The 27,313-nt window shown below is 43.8% G+C and overlaps 1 protein-coding gene across 1 annotated transcript in view; it reads right to left on the bottom strand.

The window, feature by feature from the left end:
* The window catches only part of gabbr1a (gamma-aminobutyric acid (GABA) B receptor, 1a), an 84,554-nt gene that overhangs the window by 20,768 nt on the left and 36,473 nt on the right, over window positions 1-27,313 (bottom strand). Inside the window, exons 9-16 of the mRNA XM_028012119.1 lie at window positions 20,804-20,974; window positions 20,192-20,293; window positions 19,859-19,924; window positions 19,587-19,778; window positions 13,778-14,023; window positions 12,069-12,132; window positions 11,381-11,458; window positions 82-232 (exon numbers count right to left, since the gene is read on the bottom strand). Coding sequence (XP_027867920.1) covers window positions 82-232; window positions 11,381-11,458; window positions 12,069-12,132; window positions 13,778-14,023; window positions 19,587-19,778; window positions 19,859-19,924; window positions 20,192-20,293; window positions 20,804-20,974 — 1,070 coding nt within the window. The remainder of the gene's footprint in view (window positions 1-81; window positions 233-11,380; window positions 11,459-12,068; window positions 12,133-13,777; window positions 14,024-19,586; window positions 19,779-19,858; window positions 19,925-20,191; window positions 20,294-20,803; window positions 20,975-27,313) is intronic.

Below are 27,313 nucleotides of genomic sequence, written 5' to 3'. Positions count from 1 at the left end.
TGATAAGAGGACAGAAGGAATATCGTTCCAATGAATATTTCAGCTTTATCAGGACGGACGTGTTGCTGTTTGGGAACTCACCGCACGTTGCCGTTGTAGATGTTGAAGGTCAGACAGACGATGCCGAGCAGGATGCCGAGGCCGGCGAAGACCGACACCGACGCAAACAGCTTCTGAGACAAGAGGCGGTACTCCTCCAGAACCACGGTCCGGTCCGCCGGAGGCTTCCCGCCTGAACAGGAAACCACAAGAGTCTTCAAAGGTCTGAGACCACGGTGAGTTTCAGATGACAGAAAGGCTCCAGTGCTGTTATCCTGCTGCGCTAAAATAATTCAGTCCCACTTCTACAAACAGCAAAACCTGTAAAACTTTATGATTTCTGTAAAAACTGATAGAAAACAGAAATAAGTCGACTTCCGGGTTGTTGGTGAAACACTAAAAGCTGTTCTGTTGTATCTGCAGCTCATTTTAAACTCACTGCATAAAAAAACAGACTGTAAGAGCGCTGTGGGACATTTTAATAAATTTGACTATTAGATCTAATGCTACGGTTGCTGATGTAAACAGAATAAATGTAACAAATAAATGAAGTAGCTTCCCTCCAAACTGCCATGGGAGTTTGGTGCAGCAGGGCTGAGAAAACAGTTTTTACATCCAGTCTCTGTTTTCCTCCTGAATTCGTTCGAATCAAACAGAAGGTCACAGAGTTGCTGTTTCCAAACAACGAACCAACAAACATCAGATAGAGATCACAGTCACTTCTGCTTCCCACCACACCGCTCCTATCAGGCTGAGGTCTGGGCTTTAACTAGACCAAAGCAACAACTTGATTAATTTCCTTTTCAGCCTTTCTGTTGCAGATTTGCTGCAATGAGCCTCAGACAGACAGACAGACAGACAACCAGCAACATGCACTAAAAAAACACAAACAGGAATGAAATGTTTTGCAGTCTCAAACAGATTCCATCCGGCATGTTGATATTTTAATATCTGTTTCTCTTCTCTGTGACCTTCCTGAAAACACCGACAGTCTTCACATTTTGCCTCATTTAAGATGCAGGAACAACAGCTGGGAATAGCAGAACCTTCATTTCCTCACAACGGCAGTTTGTTTGAACCCCAAGTGGCTCCAGATGGCGAGCACTTTGCACGGCAGCTCTGACTCCATGGCTTCGTGCGTGTGTGTGTGTGTGTGTGTGTGTGTGTGTGTGTGTGTGTGTGTTTACAGGTGAGTGAGTAAAAACCTTTACAACAAGGCCAAGGTTAAAAGGTGCTCTGAAACAGCAGACCATTTCACTCTGTCTGGCTCTGGCAGTTACGCAACCTTTGCTACAGATTCAGCGTCTGGTCTGAACACGAAGGTCACACACGCAGCTCCTGCGACGTTACGAGCTGCAGCTTGCAGCAGAGAGTGTTTAACAGGTGCAGGTAAGAGACGGGACCGAGCCGGCGCCGCAGACAAAAAACACCGACTCTACGATGAGCTACGTCCTGGAGGCTCCATGTTGGGAATCTGTTACAAGGAAAAGCTTTTATTTGTGGAGAAATTCCCTTTGTGACTTAGATTTCCTTTGTTCCTAGTTGGGGAAATGAGTTGGAGCCTCAGACGGCTCCCTGGAGAAGGTCCGGGGTTCGAGTCCCGGCCCGGGACCTTTCTCCTGGGTGAGTTCTCTGCAGGTTCCTCCTGCAGTCCAAAACCAGGACTGATAATTGATTAATTGGTTTCTAAATGGTTTCTGGGTAAAAACAATGGGTGGAAGAGTTCAAAGAAAGCTGGATGGAGATTTACATTCCCGTTTATGTCCATCATATCTGAACTTCTCCCTCCAGTGAATGTATATGATAAACAAAGTGGCATTAGCCTTTAATGGCTAACAGCAGTTAGCCTGGACAGCTAGCAGCAGTAAATCCCTCTGGTTTCTGGCTTCCTGCTGAGACTCGGTTAAATTGAGTGTTTTGTTTTTCCCAGATCTGAGTTTCAGACCCAGACTCTGCCTCTCTGCTGTATTTACTGTTTGTGAGCAACTGGGCCTTTTCTGTCCAACCCCCCACACCCAGAGTACTGAGACTACAGCACTGCAGCAAAGCCACTGCAGCAAACACTGGCAAAAACAAACCGCTTCATTCAACACCTGGAAACTAAAACAGTGATCCAATAAATGTGTCAATGATCTACAATTATGTCCCCAAAGCTTCCTGATGATTGTAGAACAACAACAAACTGTGTTTTATTCTAAAACGTCTCAAATTGTTTCCATTTCCACTGAACGTTCTGGTTTCTCTGCATCCAGCTCTAATCTCCAGGAGTTTTATTAGCTGTCATGGTAATGACTTTTATTAGCACATTTTAATCTCTCTGCTCATGTTGCTCACTGTGTGACTGCATGCTGAACCTCACTATACGACCGACAGGTTTCTCTGCTCAGGAGCTTTATTCTTAGCCCTAAACAATAAATATTACCTAAGGTCCAAAAATAAAGGCTTTCCCCAAAATAAAGGCTTCGGTGCAATGTAGTTATTTAATAAGGAGATATAAAATATATTTTACTTAGTATTGAATCATAATTCAGGTATGGAGTCTGTGGTCTAATTATGTAACTGTAGAGAACATGAGCAGATGACCTGATGAATCAAACATTCAGACAACATGAGGCACATTCTGGCTTCACCTCCAGTTACACAGAATAAACTGGTTTTGAGACTCGAGTTTTGAGTTTTAGGATGTTTTCACACCTGACAGTCCAGTGAACTCGGTTTGATTGAGAATCAAAGTTGCAACATTCGATCCATTTCCAGCTGCTGTGGTTTTCTGACTCAAACCAAGCAAAACGTTTCAGGAACCTGTTCCCCTCCGCGCCTGTGGGGGCGCTGAACAAAGAACTTCTGAAGAAAATGACACAAAAACCTCTGAAGAAGACACTGAGCAAAATTTCTGTCTTCACAAGCAAAAATGGAGCAGCATCAGATTTTAGCGGTTGGTGGATTTCTCTTCTGTCTTTGGCTAAACACCCCGAGACATTTCTCCCGCTAACGCTATGCTAGCACGTTTGTTTTGGTTGTATTTACCCAGAATGCCCTGTGCTGTAGTCCACTTCCTGCTTTTGGAGCAGTCTCCGGTCCGCTTGTTGTTCACATACACACTCAAACCGAACCAGAGTTCAGTTTTATCCAAACTAGACCGACTGAACTGGACTTTCTGGGCAAACGGACCGGAGTTGGATTAAAGCAGACTGATGATGGCTGCTGGGAATGAAAGCTGAATTACTGGCACATGAAATGGAAAATCCCAACAAATACTGCATCCAAGCAATCCTCAGTGAATCTGATATTACACAGAAGTAACAGATCAAATTTTGCATTTCTAATTAAAACTGAATGAAAGAATTCCTCTGACTGTAATAAAACATTTTTTAGTTTTCTCTGGAGCCTCTAACTGTTTATTGGTGATATAATTTATTTTTTTAGAGTTGTAATGAGACATAATCTGAGATTCTAAAGCTGAGGTTTTTTTTCCAGAGTTTTAGATTTGTGACTCTCTCCTCCATGTTTTGTTTTATCCACGCAGTCAGAGGTTGTTGGTTCTGAGCTGAGTAAAGCTCTCCCTGACTGAGAGTGAAAAACTAAATAAAACACCAGGGGCTTCAGTGGTTAAGGAATGTGTGTATTAACCACCGAATTATTCATGCTTGCGTAGCTTTACACCAGAAGAACTCCTCAGTGAGACAGGTTCAAACACGGGCAGATGGACAGAGAGTCTCTTTTACACCCAGCAGCCTCCGACTATCTGTCTGCATGAATCTGCGCCTGCCTGCAGATCCATGCGTGTTCATCTGAGCACAGCATATGCAAATGTGGACTAAATAAATCCCACACGTATGTGGATCGAGACTTCAAGCGTGAATGAACATGCTCAAGTGTGAGCCCGCGGGAAGCCTTTCTGCATGCGCGGAGCGAGGAGTGTGTGCATGTCAGAGGGGAAGCAGAGCAGGAGTGTCAGCGCTGCGTGAAGCTGATGTGTCAGATGTCAGAGGAAAGTGTCAGAGCGTCGTCCCTGCAGGGCGTCAAGATGCCCATCACGCTCTGTTTAGATGCTTGTCACCTCAGTCACACAGCGAGTGCGTAGCTGGTGACATCTGAGCGAGGAGAGATATTTTAATAGCATGCAGTGTTACCTTCCACATTGTCACACTGGCTAAAAAATGAAGACCTGAGGGGAAAAAAAAAATCTGAAATAAAGTTCAGGATTTAGCGTGAAATCGTCTCATTCCAACAGGAAGTTCCTCCAATTCATCAGGATTTTTTACCAAGAGAATTTTATTACCTGGTTGCAGTTTCAAACTGACTCAACAGGTGGCGACTCTGAGCTGGTTGGGCAACTTTTAACATAATCAATTCAGCTTTTTTGTAATGACCAAAGTTGAGAACAGTGGCAGGCTAACTTCTGTTAATCCGCAATTTTGCCAACTCTGAAAAAGTTCAGCACTTTTATCTCCCCTAAACTAATTTCTCCAGATAATTTATTAAGAGTTAATTTACTTGGCTGTTTTGTAAAATTTCAGTTGAATGAAGTTAAACATCTTTGTTAAAGTTTTGGTTTCTGAATGTTAAGAACAGTTAGATGTTTATATTCATGCTCTTATTTTGAAGTGAGGGAAGACTGTTTCCTCTCTGCGTGTTCATCCTGTACCCAGAATGCATCACTGTAGTAGCGGTTTGAGATCCCCTGACGTCCAGCGTGCTTTATGTTAGTTAGCAAAACTCAACAGCTGGAAAAGTGAGTGAAAAGTTTGTTCAGGAAGTTGCGTAATAAATATTTAGATCCTGATGAGGGCGAAATTCTCAACATAATTAAAATTTAGTGCTTTAGAGTTTTAGCATTAGCTTCTGCTAAATACCATGTTAATATAGAGCCTGACCGTTAGCAGAACTAACATTTATGATTAGCGCCTTAGGGTTAGCACAGCTAGCACTGGTTGAAAAACTTTCTTCTGATGTTGTCATAGTTATTTAGTTTGGAAGGGAAAGTCACATCACCGCAAATATGAGATTTGAAGGTCTTCATCACAAACAGCTGAGCTTTAACGCTGCACATCCAGAGTATCGTAGATAAAATGTTTAAACTGAAACTGCCCACCTGAACAAAGGGATGGTTATCTTTACAGCACTGAGTGCAAACAGCACTTTCTTTGCTTTCACGCCTTTGTGAAGAAAAACTGATCATAACATTGTCTATGGAGCATTTATTAATCAAACATCAATATTCAGATGAATAAATTCCTCTTCTGCTCCTCTGAAAGCTGATGGAGCGAAAACGTCTGTCAGACTTCTTCGTTAGGGTTGAATCTCTGCTGGAGGCTGATTTACATCTCAAAACTTTTCCTAAGATCCGATACATAAACAACCAACAAACACCAATTTATTTTTTTATCAAAAGATGATGTATTGCACAAAGAAAAACAAAAGCCCGACAGGACTTCTTTCACACATATCCTTCCATCTGAACACATCAGATTTCCTCCAGGAATCCAGAGACTCCGGTTTAAATGTTTCTCCAGGTACAGGTGATATAATCCACCAATTCATGAGAAAAGAAATGAAAGTTTAGTGGTAAAATCCCAGTCCCAGTCAGACTAACACATACTGGTTGCTTTGTTTGTTCTGTAACATTTTGTTTGAGCCAAAGCAAAGAGCCACTGGAAAAATGCATTTCAAAGGTTTAATAAATAGAGAAAGTTGCAGGTTCTCCACAAAGTAAAGAAGACAATGAGCATGGGCAAAGAAAAGAAAGAACGAGTCATGAAAAACCAGGAGCTTAAATACTGAGGTGGTGATGAAATGTGACAAAAGCAGCAGTTGAAGCGATTCCAGGCGGAGTGGAGCAGCTGAGGGGGGAGACTAATTAACACAGAGGAACCGAACTGAGACTCAAGGATCCTCCAACCAAAAGGGAGAATGTCTGACAATGATCTAATGCACAAAGAACAAAATACAAGAAACTAAACAACAAGGAATTAATTCATATGGCAACACCTTGCTAACAATAATGAACACAAAGAAATGAATTTCATGTGGGTCAGACATGAGGGAAGCAACTAAAATGCTTGTTTGTCCAAATGCTAAAAAACATCAGAATTTCTCCTTTTCTGCTTCCAGTTTGAATCTCGAGCTGATCAGTACAAAAACACAGAACAGCGTTTTGTTCATCGACCCAGGAACCATTTCCTGTCATACTTCAAAACAAGAGTCCAGAATAGATGCTGAGTCTCCATCTTAAAACAGCCACTTATTATTATTATCCATGACAATAATGACATTATGTCCCCTGATAAAGTGATAAAGGTAACGTCGTTTCAACAAGAAATATTGTGCCATCTTAGTGTCACAAAGTCTCGTTACAACCGATTGCCGAACTGTACGTCTGCAAACGATTCCAGCAGCAAACAAAACAATAAATATTACACGAGTAATATTATTCAAATATTGATGCAGTTTTGTAAAGAAATGTATTTAACCCTTTCATGCATAAATTATGTATGTGTCAGGATTCTTTTCAATTTTTTTTTATTTTCTTAAGGCAGGGGTGGGCAACTCCAGGCCTCGAGGGCCGGTCTCCTGCAACTTTTAGATGCATCTCTACTTCAGCACACCTGAGTCAAATAATGAGGTCATTAGCAGGACTCTGGAGAACCTGACTGCACTTAGGAGGTGATTCAGTTATTGGATTCAAGTGTGTTGGACCAGGGAGACATCTAAGATTTGCAGGACACCGGCCCTCGAGGACCAGGATTGCCCACCCCTGTCTTAAGGCATAAAAAAAGGTGGGAAATAAATTTTGTAGAAAAAAGAACATTTTGTTTTTTTTAGGTGATCAATTGTAATTTTCTCCAAATACAAAGTTGTTATTTGAAAAAAACATCAGTCATATTGTTCTTTAGGTGTTATCTGATGTCACAATATTTTTTACCTGTAAGAGTCGTCTACAGGAGAAGGAGGAACCGGGTCGGTCGGCAGGCTGGTTTGTCTGTCGGCCATATTGGGTTTAACAAAAATAATTTCTTGCATTTGCAGCTGATGGCCAGTAGCTGATGGTATATTTGATGATGCATTATTGTCCACTTCAGTGGTCTGTGTGCATTTATAACATAAAAGATAGCTGTCCACTGTAGTGACCACTAGGCATGAAAGGGTTAATTTATGTAATATCTGGATCTGAATTAGCTGCTACAAGGTTTGGTTGTTTTTTGTTTCACTGGTTTGTCACTCGTCACTTTCCTTTTCAAAGCAACCTGGTGGAGTTGCTTTTCAGCAACCAATCAGCTTGTTTACTGTGCAGGAACATTTTTGATCTCAGCTTTTCAGTGTTTCCCTACAGAATGACGCTACCGACCCGTTTCAAACAAACATCAGGCTTTATGACAGACGAGAGGAAAATTTTAGAGGCTTTTAAATTCCTTCTAGGGTTTCTAACAACTTTCCAAGACTTCTGAAGACTTGTTTTCATCACAATCCTTTTTTGTTTGCAGCACTGAGGTGCTTGTGTCCATCTTTTTAGCAGCAAATCCAGCCTGCAGTAATAACAAAGCTGCACAATTGTGCATTGACCCATAATTTTACTCTTCATGTAAGGAGTGTGATGTTTATCATAATCTAACATCTTCCTCTAAGGGTCTTACTGAATACGATGCTTCACCTTTACATCGAAGTCAAACCAGACAACTAAATATGGAGCCAGAACCAACGATGATGAATATATTAGAGAGAAGAACTTGCCTGAAGATAGCCAACATGTCACAGTGCTGGAGTTCTTTAAAAAGCATGCGGTGCAGTAAAAGTGTCAGAATCGAGTCGACTAAGAAGCCTGTGGAGGCTAAATTCATACCAGCTACAGATCCGGCCTGCGCTGCTAACAGACAGCCGAGCGATGTGAAATGACAAGGCTCATTCGACCTCGGTGCCAACTCCAATCTAACTCAGCAAAACACTGGATTAGCCTTTGGCTCATCTGGTCAACAGAACAGTGAGGCTGACAGACCAACGGATGGACTGAACCGTCAGCTGCGGCTCGCCGCTCTGGTCTTACAACAGCCAAGTTTCACAACTCAGACCCATGAGAAATGATTTCTGAATGTTTTCACTGAAAACACATCCTATGCTTTCTTTAATTGAGATCCGTTAGTTTCTCCCTTTTACTGTGTAACTCAGCCAGTCACGGCAGTATGTGGAATGCCTGGCAGAAATCACCCACTTTCTTTACGTTAAATTACATTTATCTTTGTTTCTCAGGAAAAGTTTAGTTTTGAAAATATTTGCAATGTCAAGAAGAAAATGACAGAATAATTTTCTCGTGTATAAAGGTTGTAGAAGCGGTGGATGCCTAATTTTAGGCACAGCTGGTTCAGTGACTGGGATTCAAAGTAAACCTCTGGTCATATTTAATGAGCTGCCAATCATAGAAACACAACGCAGCTAGCAGCGCGTGTCTGAACAATGAGTCACCATCTTATTTTTAACTGTTTCACAATCATAATTTATCATGACTGAAATTATTTCACAACTAAGATTCAAACGTTTAGTTTTTTGAGTCCATTTAGTGCCTGGTTTGGGATGCTAATACTTAGCCAAGCTAGCATTTTGTCTAGCTGGCAGGAATAAAAGTTTCAGGATTAGCAAAAAATGCTACCACTTTGGAGTTAAGTGGCATTTATCTGAAGTGAAACGACTCAACGGTTGAGTTGAGCTTTTGTTTCCATCCAGTAGGTTTCCAGAAACAAGACAAACGGTATAAAACTAGCAGCTTGTCCACAGTTTCAGTAGGAAACACCTGACTTTAATTTAGGGCAGGTAATTTACAACATGAAGTTCCAACACTTTTCACTTGGTGCAGTTCTCTTTCACACTTCACTGTCAAACCAACCAAACCCTTTAAAAGCCTGTTCCCCTCCTCGCCTGTGGGGGCGCTGCACCAAGAAACACTGAAGCAAACGACAAAAACGGAGTAAGATTTTAGCGCTGGTAGCATTTCTCTTTTGTCTTTGGCTAAAGACCACAAGACATTTCTCCTGTTAGTGCTAGCTGAGCATGTTTGTTTTGGTTCCATTTACCCACAATGCCCTGCACTGCAGTCCACTTCCTGCGTTTGGAGCGGTTTCCAAACTGCTTGTTATTCACATACGAATTCAAACCGACCCAGAGTTCGTTTGTAGACAGACCAGAGTTCACACCTCCACAAACGAACCAGACTTTCTACACAAACGGACTGGAGTTAGATTACAGTGAATTTTATTTTTATTTTTCAGCCATTCAGAGATGGACTTGGATCACAGTCCTGCTACATAACCAAGGTGAGTCTGAGCAATATTTTCATTTAAATCTTACATCTTCCCTCTGTCTTACGGTTTTCATACATGAACCCAATTAAGAGCCGTCTTTCACTCTGGTGAATAGCTACACAAATAGGCCTGTTATGCTACCATATTAAATATATAATGAGAAGCTTAAGGTTATAAATGTGAGTGAATGAATGAACAGGAAGCCGGAGTATTCCTGAGTGTGTGTGCATGTCAACTGTCCATTCACTTATTGTGTTTGCAGCACTGATACCCTCCTCCGTCCTTGATGAAAGAATCGGGACAGGGTGTTGCCATGGAGACCCTGCTCTGAAACAGTTGCCACAGCGATTAGAAGAAAAGCTGAGCTGAAGCGGTTGTTAGGGCGACCGCGAAGTGAGTGAGAAAGTGCAGCGTGGTGCAGGCTGGTGGTGTGGGGGTGTGGGGGGGCCGGTAAGACCTCAGCGAAATGATTGGAGGGGTTAAATGGAGAACCGCTGTGTTTACTCCACCCTGTCAGCATGGAGCAATTCAAGCTCGCAGCCCCCCACCTCCCCTTCCTCCGCTCTACAAGAAGAAGACTTCCCTGAACGGAGTCAGGCCCAAAGAGCAGGAAATTACTCACTTCCTCCCAACAAAAAGATGTCATATGGCGGCGCCTTTATTTGGTGAACAGTAAAAAACAAAATGCAGAAAAGGAGGCAATTTCTCAACGGAGGCAATTAAATATGTTTTGTATCGCAAACGAAACTCACATCTGACCCTTTAGAGGCAAACTCAGCTGATTCTCACACATTAGAGGCCTCTGGTAGCAACAAGGCAACGCAAAGAGCCGGACATGTTTACGGGTCAACCATGCTTCACCACGGACGCTGACCTGGAATCTGAGCTTCTTCAGGACTCGGTTAAGCCTTGGCAGGCATCCGTTTCCTTAAAAGCCTAAAAAAGGGCAGCTTTCTGTGAGCCACTGGGACACGAACGATTGATCAGCGACACACTCCGTCCATAAACAAGTGTGTCACCTCCGCAGGGAGCAGCCGGGCCAGTAAACAGGCGCAGCGCCGGCCGTGGTGTTTGAGGTAAATCAACATTAACGGGATTTCACGGTGAAGTAGGAGACAGGCTGCAGACTTCCAGCCAACGCTATGGTTTGTGTGGCCTGAGCTGCAGAAGTTCTGGTCCAGTTAGCCTGTGAGGTGTCAGGCAGAGACGTTTAGCTCATTAAAACGTTTCCTGCTTATTAAAAAAAGTGCGTTGGCTGTTAGTCACGCTCTCTGCTGGTCATTAGGATCCATAAAAATCCTTTTTTTTTTTTGCAGCATTTAACCTCAAACCTGCTTTTCTTTTCTGTTCCGTTTGATAGCTGCAGGAATTACAGAAAATCACAACCACTTGAACATCCACTTGATGGGCGGAGGGATGCATTTACTCAGACCGTTCAGAGAATACAGCATCACCTGTTCAGAAAGTTTCATACGGGGGAAAGCAGCGGCAGCTTGAAGACTGACAGCGAGCGAAAGCTGCCAATAATAACCCTTCATCTGAAAAACCTAACTACAGCCAATTGCACTTAATGTGCATCAGATTTGACACAAATGCGTTGATGGTACTCTCCCCTGCCCCGGTGCAATTAACTATCCGCCTGCTGCAAAATGACTCAAAAACCATTTACTAACATGATGCAATGCCTGTATTGAATGGCTTTTTTCATGTTGCAGTGGAGAGTTTTAGAGGCAAATTGCTCCAGACTTGAATGATTTGGAAAAAGACATCGGAGTTGTAATATTCTGAAATGATTGTGGGGATTCCAGGGAACCGTTGATCAGAAATATCTGGTTTACCAGAACATATGAGTTAAATCTGATACATAAATGCAATGATGGGACTTCCTGTTCAGATGGGGGAATTATCAGAGTAACGAGACGCTGAGATCAAGTTCAAATATGAGATGAAAGATGAGAAAACAGCATTTTAACAAGACAGAAACCAAAAACATTCAATCAGGATGGACGGACAGATGGATGGATGGACGGACGGACGGTCGGATGTCTCACCGATCCAGACGTCGTTGTTGAACCAGCTCAGGTTCATCTGGGAGCTGTCATAGTAACCAATCTTCTTATAACTTCCTCCTGCAACATCAAGAGGAACAACAGGAGCTAATTATGTGTAATTTCTTCTGTCACAGAGCTAGTAAACATGTATTTATAGCGCAGGTATTTCTGTCAGTGCAGCCCACGAGAGCAGCAGAAATGAGATAAACAGCTAAAGTAAATGATGGATGAAAAGCAGCATGGGGAGGAACAAGGGGAGAGAAGGAGAAAAGGGGAGAGCTGGACCGGGAATGCTGATGAGCTCCGGGTGGGATCAGGCATTCCAGTCAGGTCGCCTCATCCTGGATGTCAAATTACCTCAACGCCACGGCAGGAAGCGGGAGACACAGCGTCACGGAGACAAGGGGGCCGGATTAGAAATTTTCATCCATTAGGACGCCAATGAGAACAGAGGTGGAGAATAATCCCCACCTTATCTGGAGCCGGGAAACTCATTAAGTCACTGGTGACAAATAGGATGCCATTTCCAGAAACAGCTTAAAACCCAGAAGCTTTTGGCCAATTAGAGCGAAGCCTTGAGTCACCACATTCCTGCATTAAGTCTGTTAGCAGGCGCCGTTACAGCGTCAAGACTGCAGCAAGCAGCTGAGAGCTGCAGCGCTGTTACTCTGAGTCTGAGCGGGTTTACCTTGCAGCTGTTCGATGAGGGTCATGGCCATCCTGGAACCCTGAGCGTCAAACACCACGTGACCCTGGAGAGGACAGAACTGGGTTAGAAAACACACACAAACACACACCGTCTGGTTTCCTTTTTTTATGATGTTTCCATCACGTATTTATTGTGTTTATTGTATTTAATTAAATCGCTCACAAAGACTTAAGACTGCAAAGGAGATTTTTATTTACTTATTTTTTAAATGCAAAGCAAACATGCTCACTAGAGATTTTTTTATTTTAAATTTTATATTTGTTGTTTCGTACTCAAACCTATAAAAACGTGATGAAACTGGGGAAAAGCCGGTCTGTCTGCCTCAATCCCACCACTGTGGTTATTATTTAATAAATATATTTTCTGAACTTTCTGGCTTTTTGTACCAAGTTTGAAAACAATGGCTGCAGCACTTGGAGTCACTCTGGAAAATAAAACTTTACTTGCAGCTGGAAGAATTTTGTGTTTGCCATTAAAAACAGCAGGAGTTATTTTGTCTCATGGCTCCAATCAAGCATTGTTATTACTATTATTAAGACAATAACTTATAGGCAAAAAATGAAAAATAACCGCTGAATGGCTCAGCCCGTAGTCGATAAATTTGTCCAATAGCCGAACCTAATCCAGCCGGCGCCTGCGTGTTTCCAGTGGTTTTGTTTGAGTTCGCAGCCAACAAGAGGGGCTGTTGAAATCGGTGCGCTCAATTGACTCCTTTCAAGTTCACAACATGAGCTGCCAAATGTAAATGCCACGCTGGGAATCGATAACGAAGCTTTCATAGGATGAACAAATATTGATGCGATGCCACAGAGCCGTCAATGAACCAGCCTGAGAGCGGACGCTCCGATCAGATCCGTTTCACAAGCCCAAACTTTTCCTCAAATCATGATGAGAAAAAGTTCAACATGGAGCTGGGTTTTCAGCCTGCTGAATGCTCTTCAAAAGTATTGTCAGTATTTATTTAAATAATAGTAATATAGTTTAGTAATCAATTAATTGTTAACTGGAGAACACAAACTCAAAAAAGGAATTAGCTTAAAAAACATATTCAGAACAGAAATTAAGCCAAAACTGTACAAATATAAATACATTTAGAACTTAAGATAAAACCTTTGTCTGTAAATGTTGGATCGTTTTAGCTTCTGCTCCAGATTCACTGCAGTAGTTAATGCAAGAAAATGTTTTTCTTATTTAACAAAAAGATCTGAATTGCTCATTTGCATATTTTAAAAGTTTATGTGGTTTAATAATAAATCTACAGAATGTAATTTCTTATTAATCAATTAATTACTAAAACAGTCGTTAGTTTCTCAAACTCTCCTGGAAGCCAGAAAGGCTCTGAAATGTGACGGATTTCCTCCCAGCGTCACTCTGAACAAATCTCTCTGTTCAACATTAAAAAATAAAAACATTTCAGTCCAAACATTCAAACAGGATTTCTGTGGGAACCGATTCCCTACAAAGATTAATGTCAGAATAATTTCCCTAATTATTCTTCCCCTTCTGCCTCCACCAGTTCAGTAGAGATGCCACACAGAGGTAGTGAGGTGCTTTTAGAAGTCAGTGGATCCAGAACATCTGCAGAGATCGGTGCCTAATCGCTCTGGAAAGTCCGTCTGGTAACGGTCAGAGTCCGACTCTCACACGGAAACTTTATTTCCCGTGTTTTGTTGATCTCCTGCACTCACCGAAACCCCTTCGAAGGAGCTGGTGTTGAGCGCTCTGTAGATCTCCGAGGTGATGTCGTGGTTGTTGTAGTTGAAGTCCTCCAGCCGTCGGCCCTTGGCCTTCAGGGGGGCCACGGTCTTGTTGAGGGCCAGCGCCAGGGCCCACACCGCGTCGAAGGCGAGGGGCGCCTCCTGGAAGCCGCCCGTCTCCTCGGGGTTCTTCCCCCCAAGACGAGACATTAAGGCTCCCAGAAACTCCTGTGAAGTCTGGCGGAGCGAGGAGAGACGGAGAAGAAACAAGTCAAACCGCGTTAACACAAAAAGCTTTCTGACATGAATCTGCAGGGCTAAAATCCACCAACTAAGCAGCTGCTGGAATAATGTGTTAGGTTTGAACTTGGAAATTGGATTCCTGAACTTCAAACTGCAGCATGGCTGCCTGGTGTGGAGAAAAACGGCAGTAAAAACTATTTATTTCAGTTTGATTTAAAGGGGATCTATTATGCTAAATTCACTTTTTCCATTTGTGTTTCTGCTGCTTCTAAACACATCCAGCTGTTTTCCAGTTGATGTTTTTTGGTGTGTGGAAAATGAGCCATTTCAAACACCTCCAGAATGCGACATCACAAATCACCTAGCAACCTCAGCAAAGCCCAGCCCGTTACCTAGCAACCTCAGAAACGCTCCAGCACATTTGCTCAGCTGGGTTTACTGATGTATACGCTGTACAATGGCTGCTGGAAAAGACAAAAGCTTTGTTATTGATTTACCTTCCACAAACCCCTTCCTACATTCTTGCTGGTTTTGCAGGAGGCTCCACTTCTGCTTTTCAAAGATGCATACTTGTATAATTGTGGATCTGTTTGAGTGCAAACGCTGGGTTGGAGGGGCGTGGCCAGCAGCAGATTATGTGGATTTAAAGTGACAGAGTCCAAAAGCAGCTGAAAATAGGAGAATAAATCTCATTATCTAAGAATAACTTTGTGCAGAAAATGTGATGAACTTGTTTTGTAGCCCATAGATCAATCATAATGTGCTTAAGGGAGCATAACAGGTCCCCTTTCATTAATTCACATACAGAGAATGCTGCTGAACTTTTCCAAGTACAGAATTAGCTTGTGCTAATTACAGTTAGCCTTGTCATCACGAACAACAATGAGCAATTCCCACTGGTTTTCCAGCTGGAACACAGATGAGTTGGTTGAAGCTTGATGTTATTTTTCAAACTGATTCATGACTTCAGAGGGAAATAACTCAGCTGAGCTAACGACTAGAAATGAGCAGCTCCGTCCCAGAGGAAGCCGGGAGACACGCAGGCAGTTAAACTCCTCTCAGCACGCGGATCAATCACTTCCTGGTTTTCCCTCTGTGGACATTTTAAAGAAATGTCCACATTTTAAAGAAATGTCCACAGAGAACAAGATCCTGCCCCAGTGGAGGAGCTGCAGTATGTCAGGGTCTTGTTCATGAATGAGGGAAAAACGGAGCAGGAGATCGATGGGCGGGTTGGTGCTGCATCTGCTGTGGTGAAGAGAGAGCGGAGCCTAAAGTCAATCTACGTTTCCACCCTCATCTACGTTCACGGGCTCCGAGTAGAGACAGAAAGAACGAGATCGTGGACACAAACAGCTCCGCTGCTCCTCTCAGGGTTCGGGTGAGAGGCTTGGCTTGGTTTCTGTAAAGCAGCCAATCAAGGAGGAGCATTTCCTTTGCTTGGAGCTGACTGGTTGTTTCCCTGGCAGCAGAAACATGGACGTTATTTACCTGAGGTCCACTAACACCGGCGACCCACCATTTAATCATGTTCAACTGGTGCATAATGATACATAACTAATGAATATTCATTTACCATCACAGTTTCCATTATTGCTTCTTCAGCTAACAGTTGTACTAAAAAGATTATTTCATCATTGGTGTTGATGAACTGAGGTTTATTTCTGTCTGGTTTTTTTTATTTAATTTCATCATATTTTAAATTCTGAAAACTTTTTTTGCTTTTAAATGCATCAATAGGAAAAAGTTTAATTTATTCATTTTGCACACCATGCTTGCAAATGATTCTTTTAAAGTAGAAATATTTGCATTTTACTTTGTGCTATACAACAAATTAAAGTTATTTGCAAAACTGCAATTAAAATCATAATTTAGAGGAAAAGTAATCATTAACAATAAATGATCAAAAGCGCAGGAATAAAACCAACTTCCCTCAGGTTTATCTGAACGTTTTCCATAGATCCGTTCATCAGACATGCAGAAATCTTTCCTGCATGTCGTTGGGCTGGCCTGCAGGAACAGTGAAGGACAGCAGCGCTGACCACACAGCCACTCATAACCCCGTCTTTTATTTGGGAATAAAAACGCCTGCTGGGATCAGAGTTGTGCCAGCTAAGCTAACTGCAGGCGAGCCTGAGGGACCGAGAGGGACAGTAAAGGTGACCGCAGAGGCACACACGCCGCGCCGCTTGTTTTCTTTCTGTTTAATGTGTTTATTGAAGCTCATTAGCATTCAGAGCTGTGCCCACCAAGATGACTGCTGCAATGTCACATTTGGGCAAACATGCCTGCTCCCTTCAGCTTCTAGATGTAAAGATTAACCGAGGTTTTTTATCGATGCATAAGTTGTTGATCTGGAGCCAGCGGGGGGTCAGACAAGATGACGGTAAAACTGGAGCAGCAGAGGAGATAAAAGGAGTTAAAGTGCTAAAATATAAATCAATAACAGTATGGGTGGAGCCAATAACTGGATCGATCACAACGCCATTACTGTGGCGCTAATGCACAACCAATCATTGAAACCATTGTTTATTTGCTTTTGAACCAAAAACTAAACAAATATTGACTTTTCTTCAGGTTTTTTGCCCAAACTTAGAGATTAAACTCTATTGTTCAGTTTGTGATGCTGCTGGATGGGATTTGCATATAAATTTATCCCACAGGGTCACAAACTATGACAACTTGAGATACTTTGGCAGAGCAAAATCTCTGATTCAGTGCAGCACATTATTAAAAAACAAAGTCAAAAGTCCTCTAAACTTCTGTGCGATTGTGACAATGTCTTCAACCTGAGTACATATGAGCAGGTGCACAAACTGCAAACTGAAACATGTCATTACATTTTCATAAAACAAAATGTAAAACCATGTTTTCATTTCCAAGCTGCATCTACAAAAGGCTGAACGTTTCTCCATGTTTTCCTACATCCTGGTCCTTCAAGGATGTGAAAACAAGGCGAGACGTTTCTTAAGAAAACAAACTGAGCCGCCTGTTAACGGCTGATTGGACTCGATTTAAAGTCCACAGTTCCACCAACAGCATTTAAATAGAGACACAGCAGATAGAAACAGTCACTCTATAAAGAGAGAAAGCTTCTCATTTCTTTTCTTGCAGGCAGTTTTTTTTTTTTGTGATAAAACACCAGCCCCCTGAAAGCAGGGACTCCATTCATCCAGCCGTCTCTCTGGATCCTTTCAGGATAATTAGGCCTACACACCTCCGATTCAGTTATGTCAATTTCATCTGATTGAAATTCCTCCCCGGCTTTTGCCATTTGAATCTGCCGCTGCCCACTGAAAGGCAGCTGACAGTCTGCTCCGGCTCGGCCCGCAGCATCACTCCAATCTGCCAATTTCAGCTTAGAAATTGAATTTGAATGAATCTGACTGTAAGCAGGAGGCCTGGCTGTAATTCTTATCAACTGCCGAGCGGCGCACGGACAGCTAAATCCGCAGGTAGTGGCAGGTGCTGCTGGAATATAAACAGCAGCTGCTGATGAAGAGGAGCAGACAGGAGGAAGGTGGGAGGAGGGAACGCTGACGGAGAGAGAGACGGATCATCAGAGCAACAACTGGACGGATCCGGAGAGGAAGAGACAACGTGAGACGATTAGAGGACGGCGGGAATCTGAGCTGCTGCACCAGAATCTTTCTAAATGAGAAAGGCAGGCGTTAAAACGAGCGAGGGCGAAACTTAGCAGGAGCATCCTCAGCAGATTCCCAACTAAATGGATTCAGGTCACACACAGTTCACCCAAGCCTTATCATTATTGTTTCCAACACGCCGGCTTTTACCGAAATAACTCGTATCTCAGGGGATTCCATATGAGAGCCCAAACGTTTACAACCACGAATGAGCAGACGGGGCTCAAACCGCGGCGCAGGAGAAAATCCGAGAGAAAAGACGTGACGGATCGCTGAAGCAGCAGACGCCACAGAATCAGGCCAGAATCTTTATCCAGTCCAGAATAAAAAAACATTTTCACCATTTAACTGATAAAAAATGTTTCAGTTTTTCATTTAAAGATGTTAACTGATCAATGAAATGAGTTCAGACAACATGTGGCGTTCAGACGCAGCGTGACGGAACAGAAAGTCAAAAACCATCTGATTCAAGTTGATCCAGCAGGGCTGGAGGACACCAACCGGCTCAGAGGCACATCTGGAGAGCCCAACTAAAAATCCATCAGCATAGAGAATCAAAACTAACGAGACAAACTGGAAATAAATCACTGAAGGCGAGCAGCCGAGCTCTGACAGGACAGACTCAGAAGTCGTCGTTTCCGGTCCTTTACGGCCGTTTCGGTGCCAGGAAGACGCTTCGTCTCCTGAGGCGGATCAGACCTGAGATCTGCTGCCTCCTCTGCTGAACCAGGGCACAAAAACTCACACTCCCATCTCCTACAGCCACTCTGCTTTTTATAAACCTCTTTCAGACAAACTGGGACAGCAGGACAAAATACAACCTGTGGCTTTTTAATGCAACTGTATTTTTATGCAGCATGTTTGAGTTTCAGAGAGCAGCTTCCTGAGTGTTCAAAGGTTTTCTCTGTCTTCTGGTTGTATGGTAAGTTAACATTTGGTCTTTATTTGCTTAATTCTTCGTTTTTAACAGCAGGACCATCAGACAGAAGGAACCGTTTGTGTTTGAATCTTCCCAGCTGGTAAAAAGTGCAAACACCTCCAAGTTGCACCTACATGCGGCTGTGCTGGTTGCTAAGAGACCAAAGAAAGAAAGATGTGAGATTTTCAGTTTGCAGTTTAAATGCTGTATGGGTCTGTAATGCAGAGGAGTGTACGGTCAGTGTATGAGGAGCCCAAAGCATCATTCCTCCAACGCCGAGCTTCTGCTGATGAAAGGCTTTCAGTTTGGCTGAAAGTCTTTACTTTGGTCTCGTCTTTTATCCTGCTGTCATTTTCACCTTCAACCCTCCAGACGTACTTGCTAAGTGTTTTTCATAAACTTTGACCTTTAACCTGGCAGCTGAGGCCTGCAATGGAGCTTTTGGTTTTTCTGAACATTGATCCAACATCATGGAAATTTTTCTCCTTGTTTTTATGGTTTATGCTAGGTGTGGGCATTAATCACATTGATTATCAATTATTGTGACAAATTGCTAAGAATTTTGATTTATTGTTGTCACAATAAATTCCACTTAATGATGATAAAACTGTTGGGATTGTTAGTTTTATATTGTTCTTCACTGTTTGTTCGATAGAAATGTCAATAAATATCGACAGATTTGAAGATATTATTAAATGAAGTTACTGTGTGAAATAGAAATAGAAATCACTTTTTATCACTTTTATCGTTATTGAATTGTACCACAGAATATTGTGATAAAACTTTACGTGCATATCCAGTTCTGATTATTTTATATTTTCAGTTTTGTAGATTTCCATGGTTTAGCTTTGTTTCCCGTTTCGTTTTGGATTTTTTTACGTCAGCACCTGCTGCGCCAGAACATCTTCTCTAGATTCTCTAGAGCCGTCACATTTTACTCTGACTTCCTGCCATCCGTTGCCACGGTTACGGTGGATCTGGGTGCAGCCCTCACCATGTTGGAGACGCCGCGGACGGTCTCGGGGTTCAGCATGACGATCTCCGTGGTAACGTGTCCCTCCACGGCCTCCGTCATGTTCTCCACTGTGCAGTTGATGGCCGGGTCTTTGATCTTGAACCAGTTGTCGGCGTACCAGCCAATCAGGAACCAGACGTGCTTCTTCCCGTACAGCTTCTCCTTGAACACCTGCGGAGGGGGGAAGGGAGACGCATCAGTCCCGGAGACGCCGAGCCAAACGCGGCTGGACAGGGAGGAAACACACCGACCTCACAGAACACCTTCCTGGCCTCGGTTTCATAAAACAGCCCCACAATGATCCTGGCATCCTGGCGCTGCATCAAATTAGCAGAAAGCATTGCTTAGTTACATCAGCAGCATGAATTTGACTTCACAATATCGCAGCTTGATGTGGCAGCACAATGTGCCAACGTCCCGCTGCTTGACAGGATGGCACATATTGCTGTTCAGGAGTTGATAATTAGCGTGGCGCATTAATTTCCTCCATCAAGTCGCCTCTATGCTGATGGCGTCGTGTGCAGCTGTGAGGCGGAGGAGGAAGGAGACGGCCAGCAGCCGAGGTGAATTTTTAATCAAAGCACCTTGAGGTTCTTGACAGCGACAGCCGGGTCGGTGAGGAAGCTCTGACGAACGCTGATCTCGATGCCTGCCTCCTTCACCCTCTGCTCCAGATCATCCAGAGTCTGGCAGATGAAAGGAAGGACGAGGTGGGGGGGCAGAGAGACACGCAGAGAGGTGACAGGTTGAACGACAAAAGCAAGTCCGACGGGGAAAACAAAACTAATAACAGCACCTGGAGTGTATATTGGAAATATAGAGCAGAGGGATGAGTGTGTGTGAGATAAACAAGAGAAGCAGGGAGGATTTTTTTAGACATCAGCTGGAAATGAGAAAAGTAGAAGGCGAGATGAGAGAGGACGGAGCAGAATCATTAACTTCCATTACAGGAAACGGGCCAGGTGCCGCGGCATCGACCGCCGCTCCTGAGGAGGATGTATTGCTTGATCAATATTTCTCACAACCAATATACCAAAAAAATCCCTCATCAGTCAGCAGCAGAGATTGACTGTGGCCAGAAAACAACAAAAAGAGCTAATAAACAAACAGCGAGAGGCGGGAGAATGATCAGGAAACCAAAGACTGCCGTGATAAAACAAAGAGGAAACCCAGCCGGGGGCGGGAGGGTTACTGACTGAGGTGAAGACTTCTGTGGTCTGCTGGATGGTGGCGATGCGTGACCAGTTCCACTTCTTGAAGAGCCGCACCCTGGTGGGGTTATGGAGGGTGGCAGAGGGGTGGGTGCGGAAGAAGGTGGGGAAGCGCTGGCGGTTGGACAACGCTGGAGAGCTGGAGCCGTAGGACAGCTAGGGACGGGGGGGACGGAGAGGACGGAGAGGACGGGGGGGAGAGAGAGAGGGGACGGAGAGGACGGAGAGGACAGGGGGAGAGAGAGAGGGGACGGAGAGGACAGGGGGAGAGAGAGAGGGGACGGAGAGGACGGAGAGGACGGGGGGGAGAGAGAGAGGGGACGGAGAGGACGGAGAGGACGGAGAGGACGGGGGGGAGAGAGAGAGGGGACGGAGAGGACGGAGAGGACGGAGAGGACGGAGAGGACGGGGGGGAGAGAGAGAGGGGACGGAGAGGACGGAGAGGACGGAGAGGACGGGGGGGAGAGAGAGAGAGGACGGAGAGGACGGGGGGGGAGAGAGAGAGGGGACGGAGAGGACGGAGAGGACGGAGAGGACGGAGAGGACGGGGGGGAGAGAGAGAGGGGACGGAGAGGACGGAGAGGGGAGGGGAGAGAGAGGACGGAGAGGGGAGAGAGAGAAATTAGCAAAGTACTTCTGTCTGAGCAGCTCAGATATTCTCAAAAGAGGCAACATTTACATTATGGATGCAAGATTATTGATTAATGAGTTAATCTGAATTTGATTGATCTTATTAATCAACTAATGATTAATTGATAAGCGGCCACTTTCAGAAAAACCTGAGTTTTCTCTTGAATCAGGTCGACTGTTTCAGAACATAAAGGACGTTGAGATGTTTTTTTATCCTCTCGCCTTCAGTCCCTCTGACTGAGACGCTAACGCTGCTCCGCCTCGCAGCTCGGATGAACGAACGCCGTTAAGGTAAAACTAAAGGACAATCCAGTTTTTATATTTAAAAATAAAACCACACAAAGTGTGTTTTCCCTCCCACACTGGACTCAGCTCACACCGATTCTCTGTCCTGTTCTCGCATGGCCCCGCCATCTTTGTTTCTGTGTCAACCGAATATGAAGAAAGGAAATGGAACTGCTGTCTAAAACTGACTTCAAAATAAGAGCTTGAATATAAAGGTCTAATTGCTTTAATTCTTGACAGTCGAACTTCAACACAGATGTCAAACTTTATTCAACTGAAAGTTCAGAAACAGCGACAGCTGATCCGAGTTCAGCTGATCCGAGTTCAGCTGATCCGAGTTCAGCTGATCCGAGTTTCACTCTGGTTTACATCAGACCTCAGTCTATTCACACTTCACTACTTTCTGTTCAACTCCAAATTAATCACAGAAACTCTGCTAATTCACAGATTCTTTTTCATAGAGTTAACATATCTAACATATTAAAAAGAAGCTGAAACATCTAGACATGATGCTAATCGACACAGTGGCCAATCCGGACAGAGCATTTATTATTCTTGGTGTTGATTGGCTGAGTGCAGGAAGGCAGATTTTAGCCTGTGCAGCAGTGATAGGATGGTTTCCATTCTGCATAATAATGAACATAAAGACAGATTTGGTGTTTGAATGGTTAAAATAGGCAGTAATATTTAATACTTTTTCTCAGTGGATGATGTCTACAGCGATCACTCACCCTGGAGTTTAACAGCCGCCGGTTATTAGAACCACTAATTCAAAAAAGCTTTTCTTTATTTGTTTTTGTTCACAAACGTCTCAGTTGTTATTTTTTCAGGTTAGATTTGGTGAAAATGATTTGATAAAAACCAGATCATCTCTTCAAGCCCTGCAGTCAGAGGGTGTACTTATTTTTTATGATATTTGGTGATATCCTGTCAACCATTTAGTCAGTTTTTGCAGAACTGTTGTGCTCAAATTTAAAAGTAAGATGAACCACAAACATCTCAGTTTGGACGTTTATATTGTGGCATTTCCTCTGCAGTCGGCTCAGAAACACCTAATCGTCTCTTCTTCCTCCTTTTAGCGTCTCTCAATTTAATAAAATGTGTCAACAAAGTCAGTAACTGTGATTAAAAACCAAACATTTCCTGCAGGATTTCTCATGCAGATGCCACCATGAAGCTGAGACGGCACTTCGGTTTATTAGAGAGAAATGAAGGACTGATCCGGTTCTTCCTCCTGCCCGGCGCCGCCGTCCGGACCCTGCAGAGGCTTTAAGGATCAGCGGCGAGGAGAGACGCGACGGTCCTCCCATCAAACACTACCACAGCAACGACTGAGATAAAATCCTTGACAGGTCTTTCTTTAAAACGCAGAACCTGCCGTTCAGGGAACCATTAGGGATTGAAGCGGCTCCGGCCCCATTACCCACAAACCCACTGGGTTTTAACCAGCGGCAGCCAGAGGGGCGCGCTGATGGATGTCACATGTCCGGTACAATGTGGGCTCCCCATAGAAACAAATCCCCGCAGGCAGAGGCAGGTAGATGGAAGAATCAATACGAAGGAAGGATGAAATTAAGGCAGAAACAACGGATGTGGAGGAAGAGGAGAAATATCTGAAGAGAACGGCTTCAGAGAAAAACATACGGCAAAAATCATCCGGCGTGTAATGCTGTTTAAATGACACCTCCACAAACAAATAAGGCTGATTATTGCCCACTTAAACGTTTAACCGATGGAAGATTCATATTTATAAAACCTCCGACGCCTGTTTTATGTTTTAATAATCTGCAGTCAGAGAAATATCAGCAGGAGAAGCACATCTCTACAACATAAACCCTAAAAGATGCAGCAGACCAGTCAGCTATCCAATCAGTTTTCACATGTTTTATTGGATTTAATCTACTTTCCAACAGAAACACAATCATAGCTGCTCTGCTGCATTTCTAACTGCGGCTCATTCTGAGAACCATCAGGAATCAACACAAATCAATGCAAGAGATCAGAAAATATTCATATTACTGTGAAGGAAAATAAACACAGATGATGGATGAATGGATGGATGGATGGATGGATGGATGGATGGATGGATGGATGGATGGATGGATGGATGGATGGATGGATGAATGGATGGATGGATGGATGGATGGATGGATGGATGGATGGATGGATGGATGGATGGATGGATGGATGGATGGATGGATGGATGGATGGATGGATGGATGGATGGATGGATGGATGGATGGATGTTTTTCCATTTGCAAAATGAAACTGTTTAACATAAAACCCCGGGTCAAGATTCAAAACCCCAACCTTCTTGTTGCTAGGCAACAGCACCAGCATCACTCCACTGTTCAGCCCCTTTCTGTTTTACACCTACACATTTTTAAAAACTCAGTCTTCTCCTCCGATCCAACATAAAGTCACAGCCAAACTGATCCAGAGGTCAAAGTTCAGAGAGATGCGAGCGCTTCTCGGCGTCCGCCCTCCAGTCAAACAACTTCCAGATCCAAATGTCGGCACAACTCATCCAGGGTTCTGTCAGGTCTTCATAAATTAGTCTGAGTTTCAGCAGAGGATGACTCAGGAGAATATTAAAGTCATTACGATGAATTATCTGGAGTGTTAAAGCTGCTAACCGGCTCTGGGTTCACATCCCACATAAATCACAAAAAAGATCAACTAGCAGGAGCCGGAGAGGAAACATGTTCCGGTCGCTTTAAAGTCACTCTGCGGCTTATTTAGGGCTGAACCTGGAAGAGCAGAACTATCTCATTTGTGTCAAACCCAAAATAACTGGGTTTAAGCCTTCCTGTTGGCAACATTTCAATAAGGAGGCACAAATAAAGCAGCAGCAGAAAAGATGCAAGAGTCCCTCAGATCTCTGAGGATCTGGACTCCTTCCAGGAACAGGGAGAAACCGGATCGAGTTAAAGACCTCTGTGATCCGGACCGGGTCGCCGCAGGCGGCTGCGAGGTTACGCCAGCAGTGGCCTGTAGTAAAGACAGACGGATCCCTTTCTTCTGCGGGGAGAATCTGCCGCTGGAGCCGAGACGGAAATGAAGACGAGGTGAAACAGAGAGAGAGGCGGGTGAGGAAGGAAGAGGGGCGAAGAAATGAGAGAGAGGCTGACAAAGAGAAGACCAGCTCCAGGCAGCGACAAACCGACAAAGAAAAGGAGGAAAAAGAGCAAGTCAGAAAGTGGAAAGAGTTTTTAATGATGAGGAAACAGAGAAAGACCAGAAACAAGAAAGAGCGCAGAAGCCAAGCTCTTGAGCTGACTGTTCTCACTGACTAATCTGTGGATGAAACGTCAATTATGGGACAAAGATAACGAGCCGAGCGCCGCGGAAAGAAGCGAACTGAAACTCAGAGACGCTGCAGATCTCCAGATCTGAGAGGAAACAAGCAGCTCTTGTGTTGTTGGAGGCTAAACAACGAGTTCTGTCCTGGACAGAAGAGCCGCTGCAATAACTAAAGGTTCAGTCAGAAACACGTTTTAATCAATGAAACAGCCAGGGCATTGATTGGTGGATTTAGGAGCAATTAGTGGAAAACAAACGAAAAGCTGAGTTTCACATCTGTGAAGGATTTTATGGTTAAATCCTGAAATATGAGCAGAAAAATCCTTCAAGTTGAAACTTTAAATCCTTTATTTACTCCAAAGGGAAGTGAATTCATATGTGAATGTTGCCACAGAGCCGATATCCTGAGGCAGGAAGGATCTGCAGTAGCAGTCAGCAGCTGCTTCCATCAGTCACTGAGCTGCACAATTTATAAATTATTTCACTTATTAGAAACACGGCAGTTTTTAAAAAATCTTGTTTTTCTATAAAAGGCTTTGGGTGACGTGTTGGTTTATGTCTCAAAACAGCAATAGAAACTTTTTTACATCACAAGAGTCACATGATGAGCAACCAGTTGATGCTGGGGAAACCATGAAGACAGGAAGTGGTGGGAGGATGAAGGTGGATGATTTAAACTTAATCATTGAGTTTCTTAAATAATACAAACAGAACCATTACTCTTGTTTTTTCAACATTACCCCGACCTGCTGCAGGGTGGAGGCTTTTATTACCCCAACCTGCTGCAGGGTGGAGGCTTTTATTACCCCGACCTGCTGCAGGGTGGAGGCTTTTATTACCCCGACCTGCTGCAGGGTGGAGGCTTTTATTACCCCAACCTGCAGGGTGGAGGCTTTTATTACCCCAACCTGCTGCAGGGTGGAGGCTTTTATTACCCCGACCTGCTGCAGGGTGGAGGCTTTTATTACCCCAACCTGCTGCAGGGTGGAGGCTTTTATTACCCCGACCTGCTGCAGGGTGGAGGCTTTTATTACCCCGACCTGCTGCAGGGTGGAGGCTTTTATTACCCCAACCTGCAGGGTGGAGGCTTTTATTACCCCAACCTGCTGCAGGGTGGAGGCTTTTATTACCCCGACCTGCTGCAGGGTGGAGGCTTTTATTACCCCAACCTGCTGCAGGGTGGAGGCTTTTATTACCCCGACCTGCTGCAGGGTGGAGGCTTTTATTACCCCGACCTGCTGCAGGGTGGAGGCTTTTATTACCCCAACCTGCTGCAGGGTGGAGGCTTTTATTACCCCGACCTGCTGCAGGGTGGAGGCTTTTATTACCCCAACCTGCTGCAGGGTGGAGGCTTTTATTACCCCGACCTGCTGCAGGGTGGAGGCTTTTATTACCCCAACCTGCTGCAGGGTGGAGGCTTTTATTACCCCGACCTGCTGCAGGGTGGAGGCTTTTATTACCCCGACCTGCTGCAGGGTGGAGGCTTTTATTACCCCAACCTGCAGGGTGGAGGCTTTTATTACCCCAACCTGCAGGGTGGAGGCTTTTATTACCCCAACCTGCAGGGTGGAGGCTTTTATTACCCCAACCTGCAGGGTGGAGGCTTTTATTACCCCAACCTGCAGAGTGGGGTAATAACCTACCAGGGTGGAGATCCTTTCAAATTGGTGACAGTTTTTAAACATTAAAACTCAGTGAATTAAGTTGAAATAATTTTGTCTGTGTGGCAAAATAAAAACTTACAATCAAAGTAATATTTTATGAGTTGATATAATCATTAAACAAAAACTAAATTTATGAAGATTATAACTTTTCCCTGAGGTTCAACTGGTCTTTATTGCGTGTCAGAGTTACCACCGCGCTGTAATCTGGGATTTGGTGAAACGTCTTTAAAATCTGTTCCAGTAAAAATTCTCCAAAAACTCTGCAGTAAATTTACTTAAACTATAAAACTAATCTGCTGTGACAGGATGACTGGTTATGGATTTATTAGTGGAAAGCTCTTAAATTCGTAACAGCAGCTGCTCTTCCACTCGTTCAGTTCATGAACATTATTTACATGAAAGAATCGAATGGTGGAAACGGAATAAAGTCTAAAGTTCCTGGGAAAACGTTCTGGAGGAAAAAACTTTATAACAACCTTTCAGCGCTGAAAGAGACGCCAGAAAAATCTGTTTCTGTACCGACATCATGAAGCAGCTTCTTAACTTCTACTGGGAATTTTAACTGGAACTCAGACGACTGGACTGGTCTGAATAACCTGATGTCTGCTGTGAA

This window comes from Xiphophorus couchianus, chromosome 3 (assembly GCF_001444195.1).
Source record: "Xiphophorus couchianus chromosome 3, X_couchianus-1.0, whole genome shotgun sequence".
NCBI lineage: Eukaryota > Metazoa > Chordata > Actinopteri > Cyprinodontiformes > Poeciliidae > Xiphophorus > Xiphophorus couchianus.
Note: the sequence above shows the minus strand (reverse complement) of the source record. Positions and strands in the feature narration are given on the sequence as shown.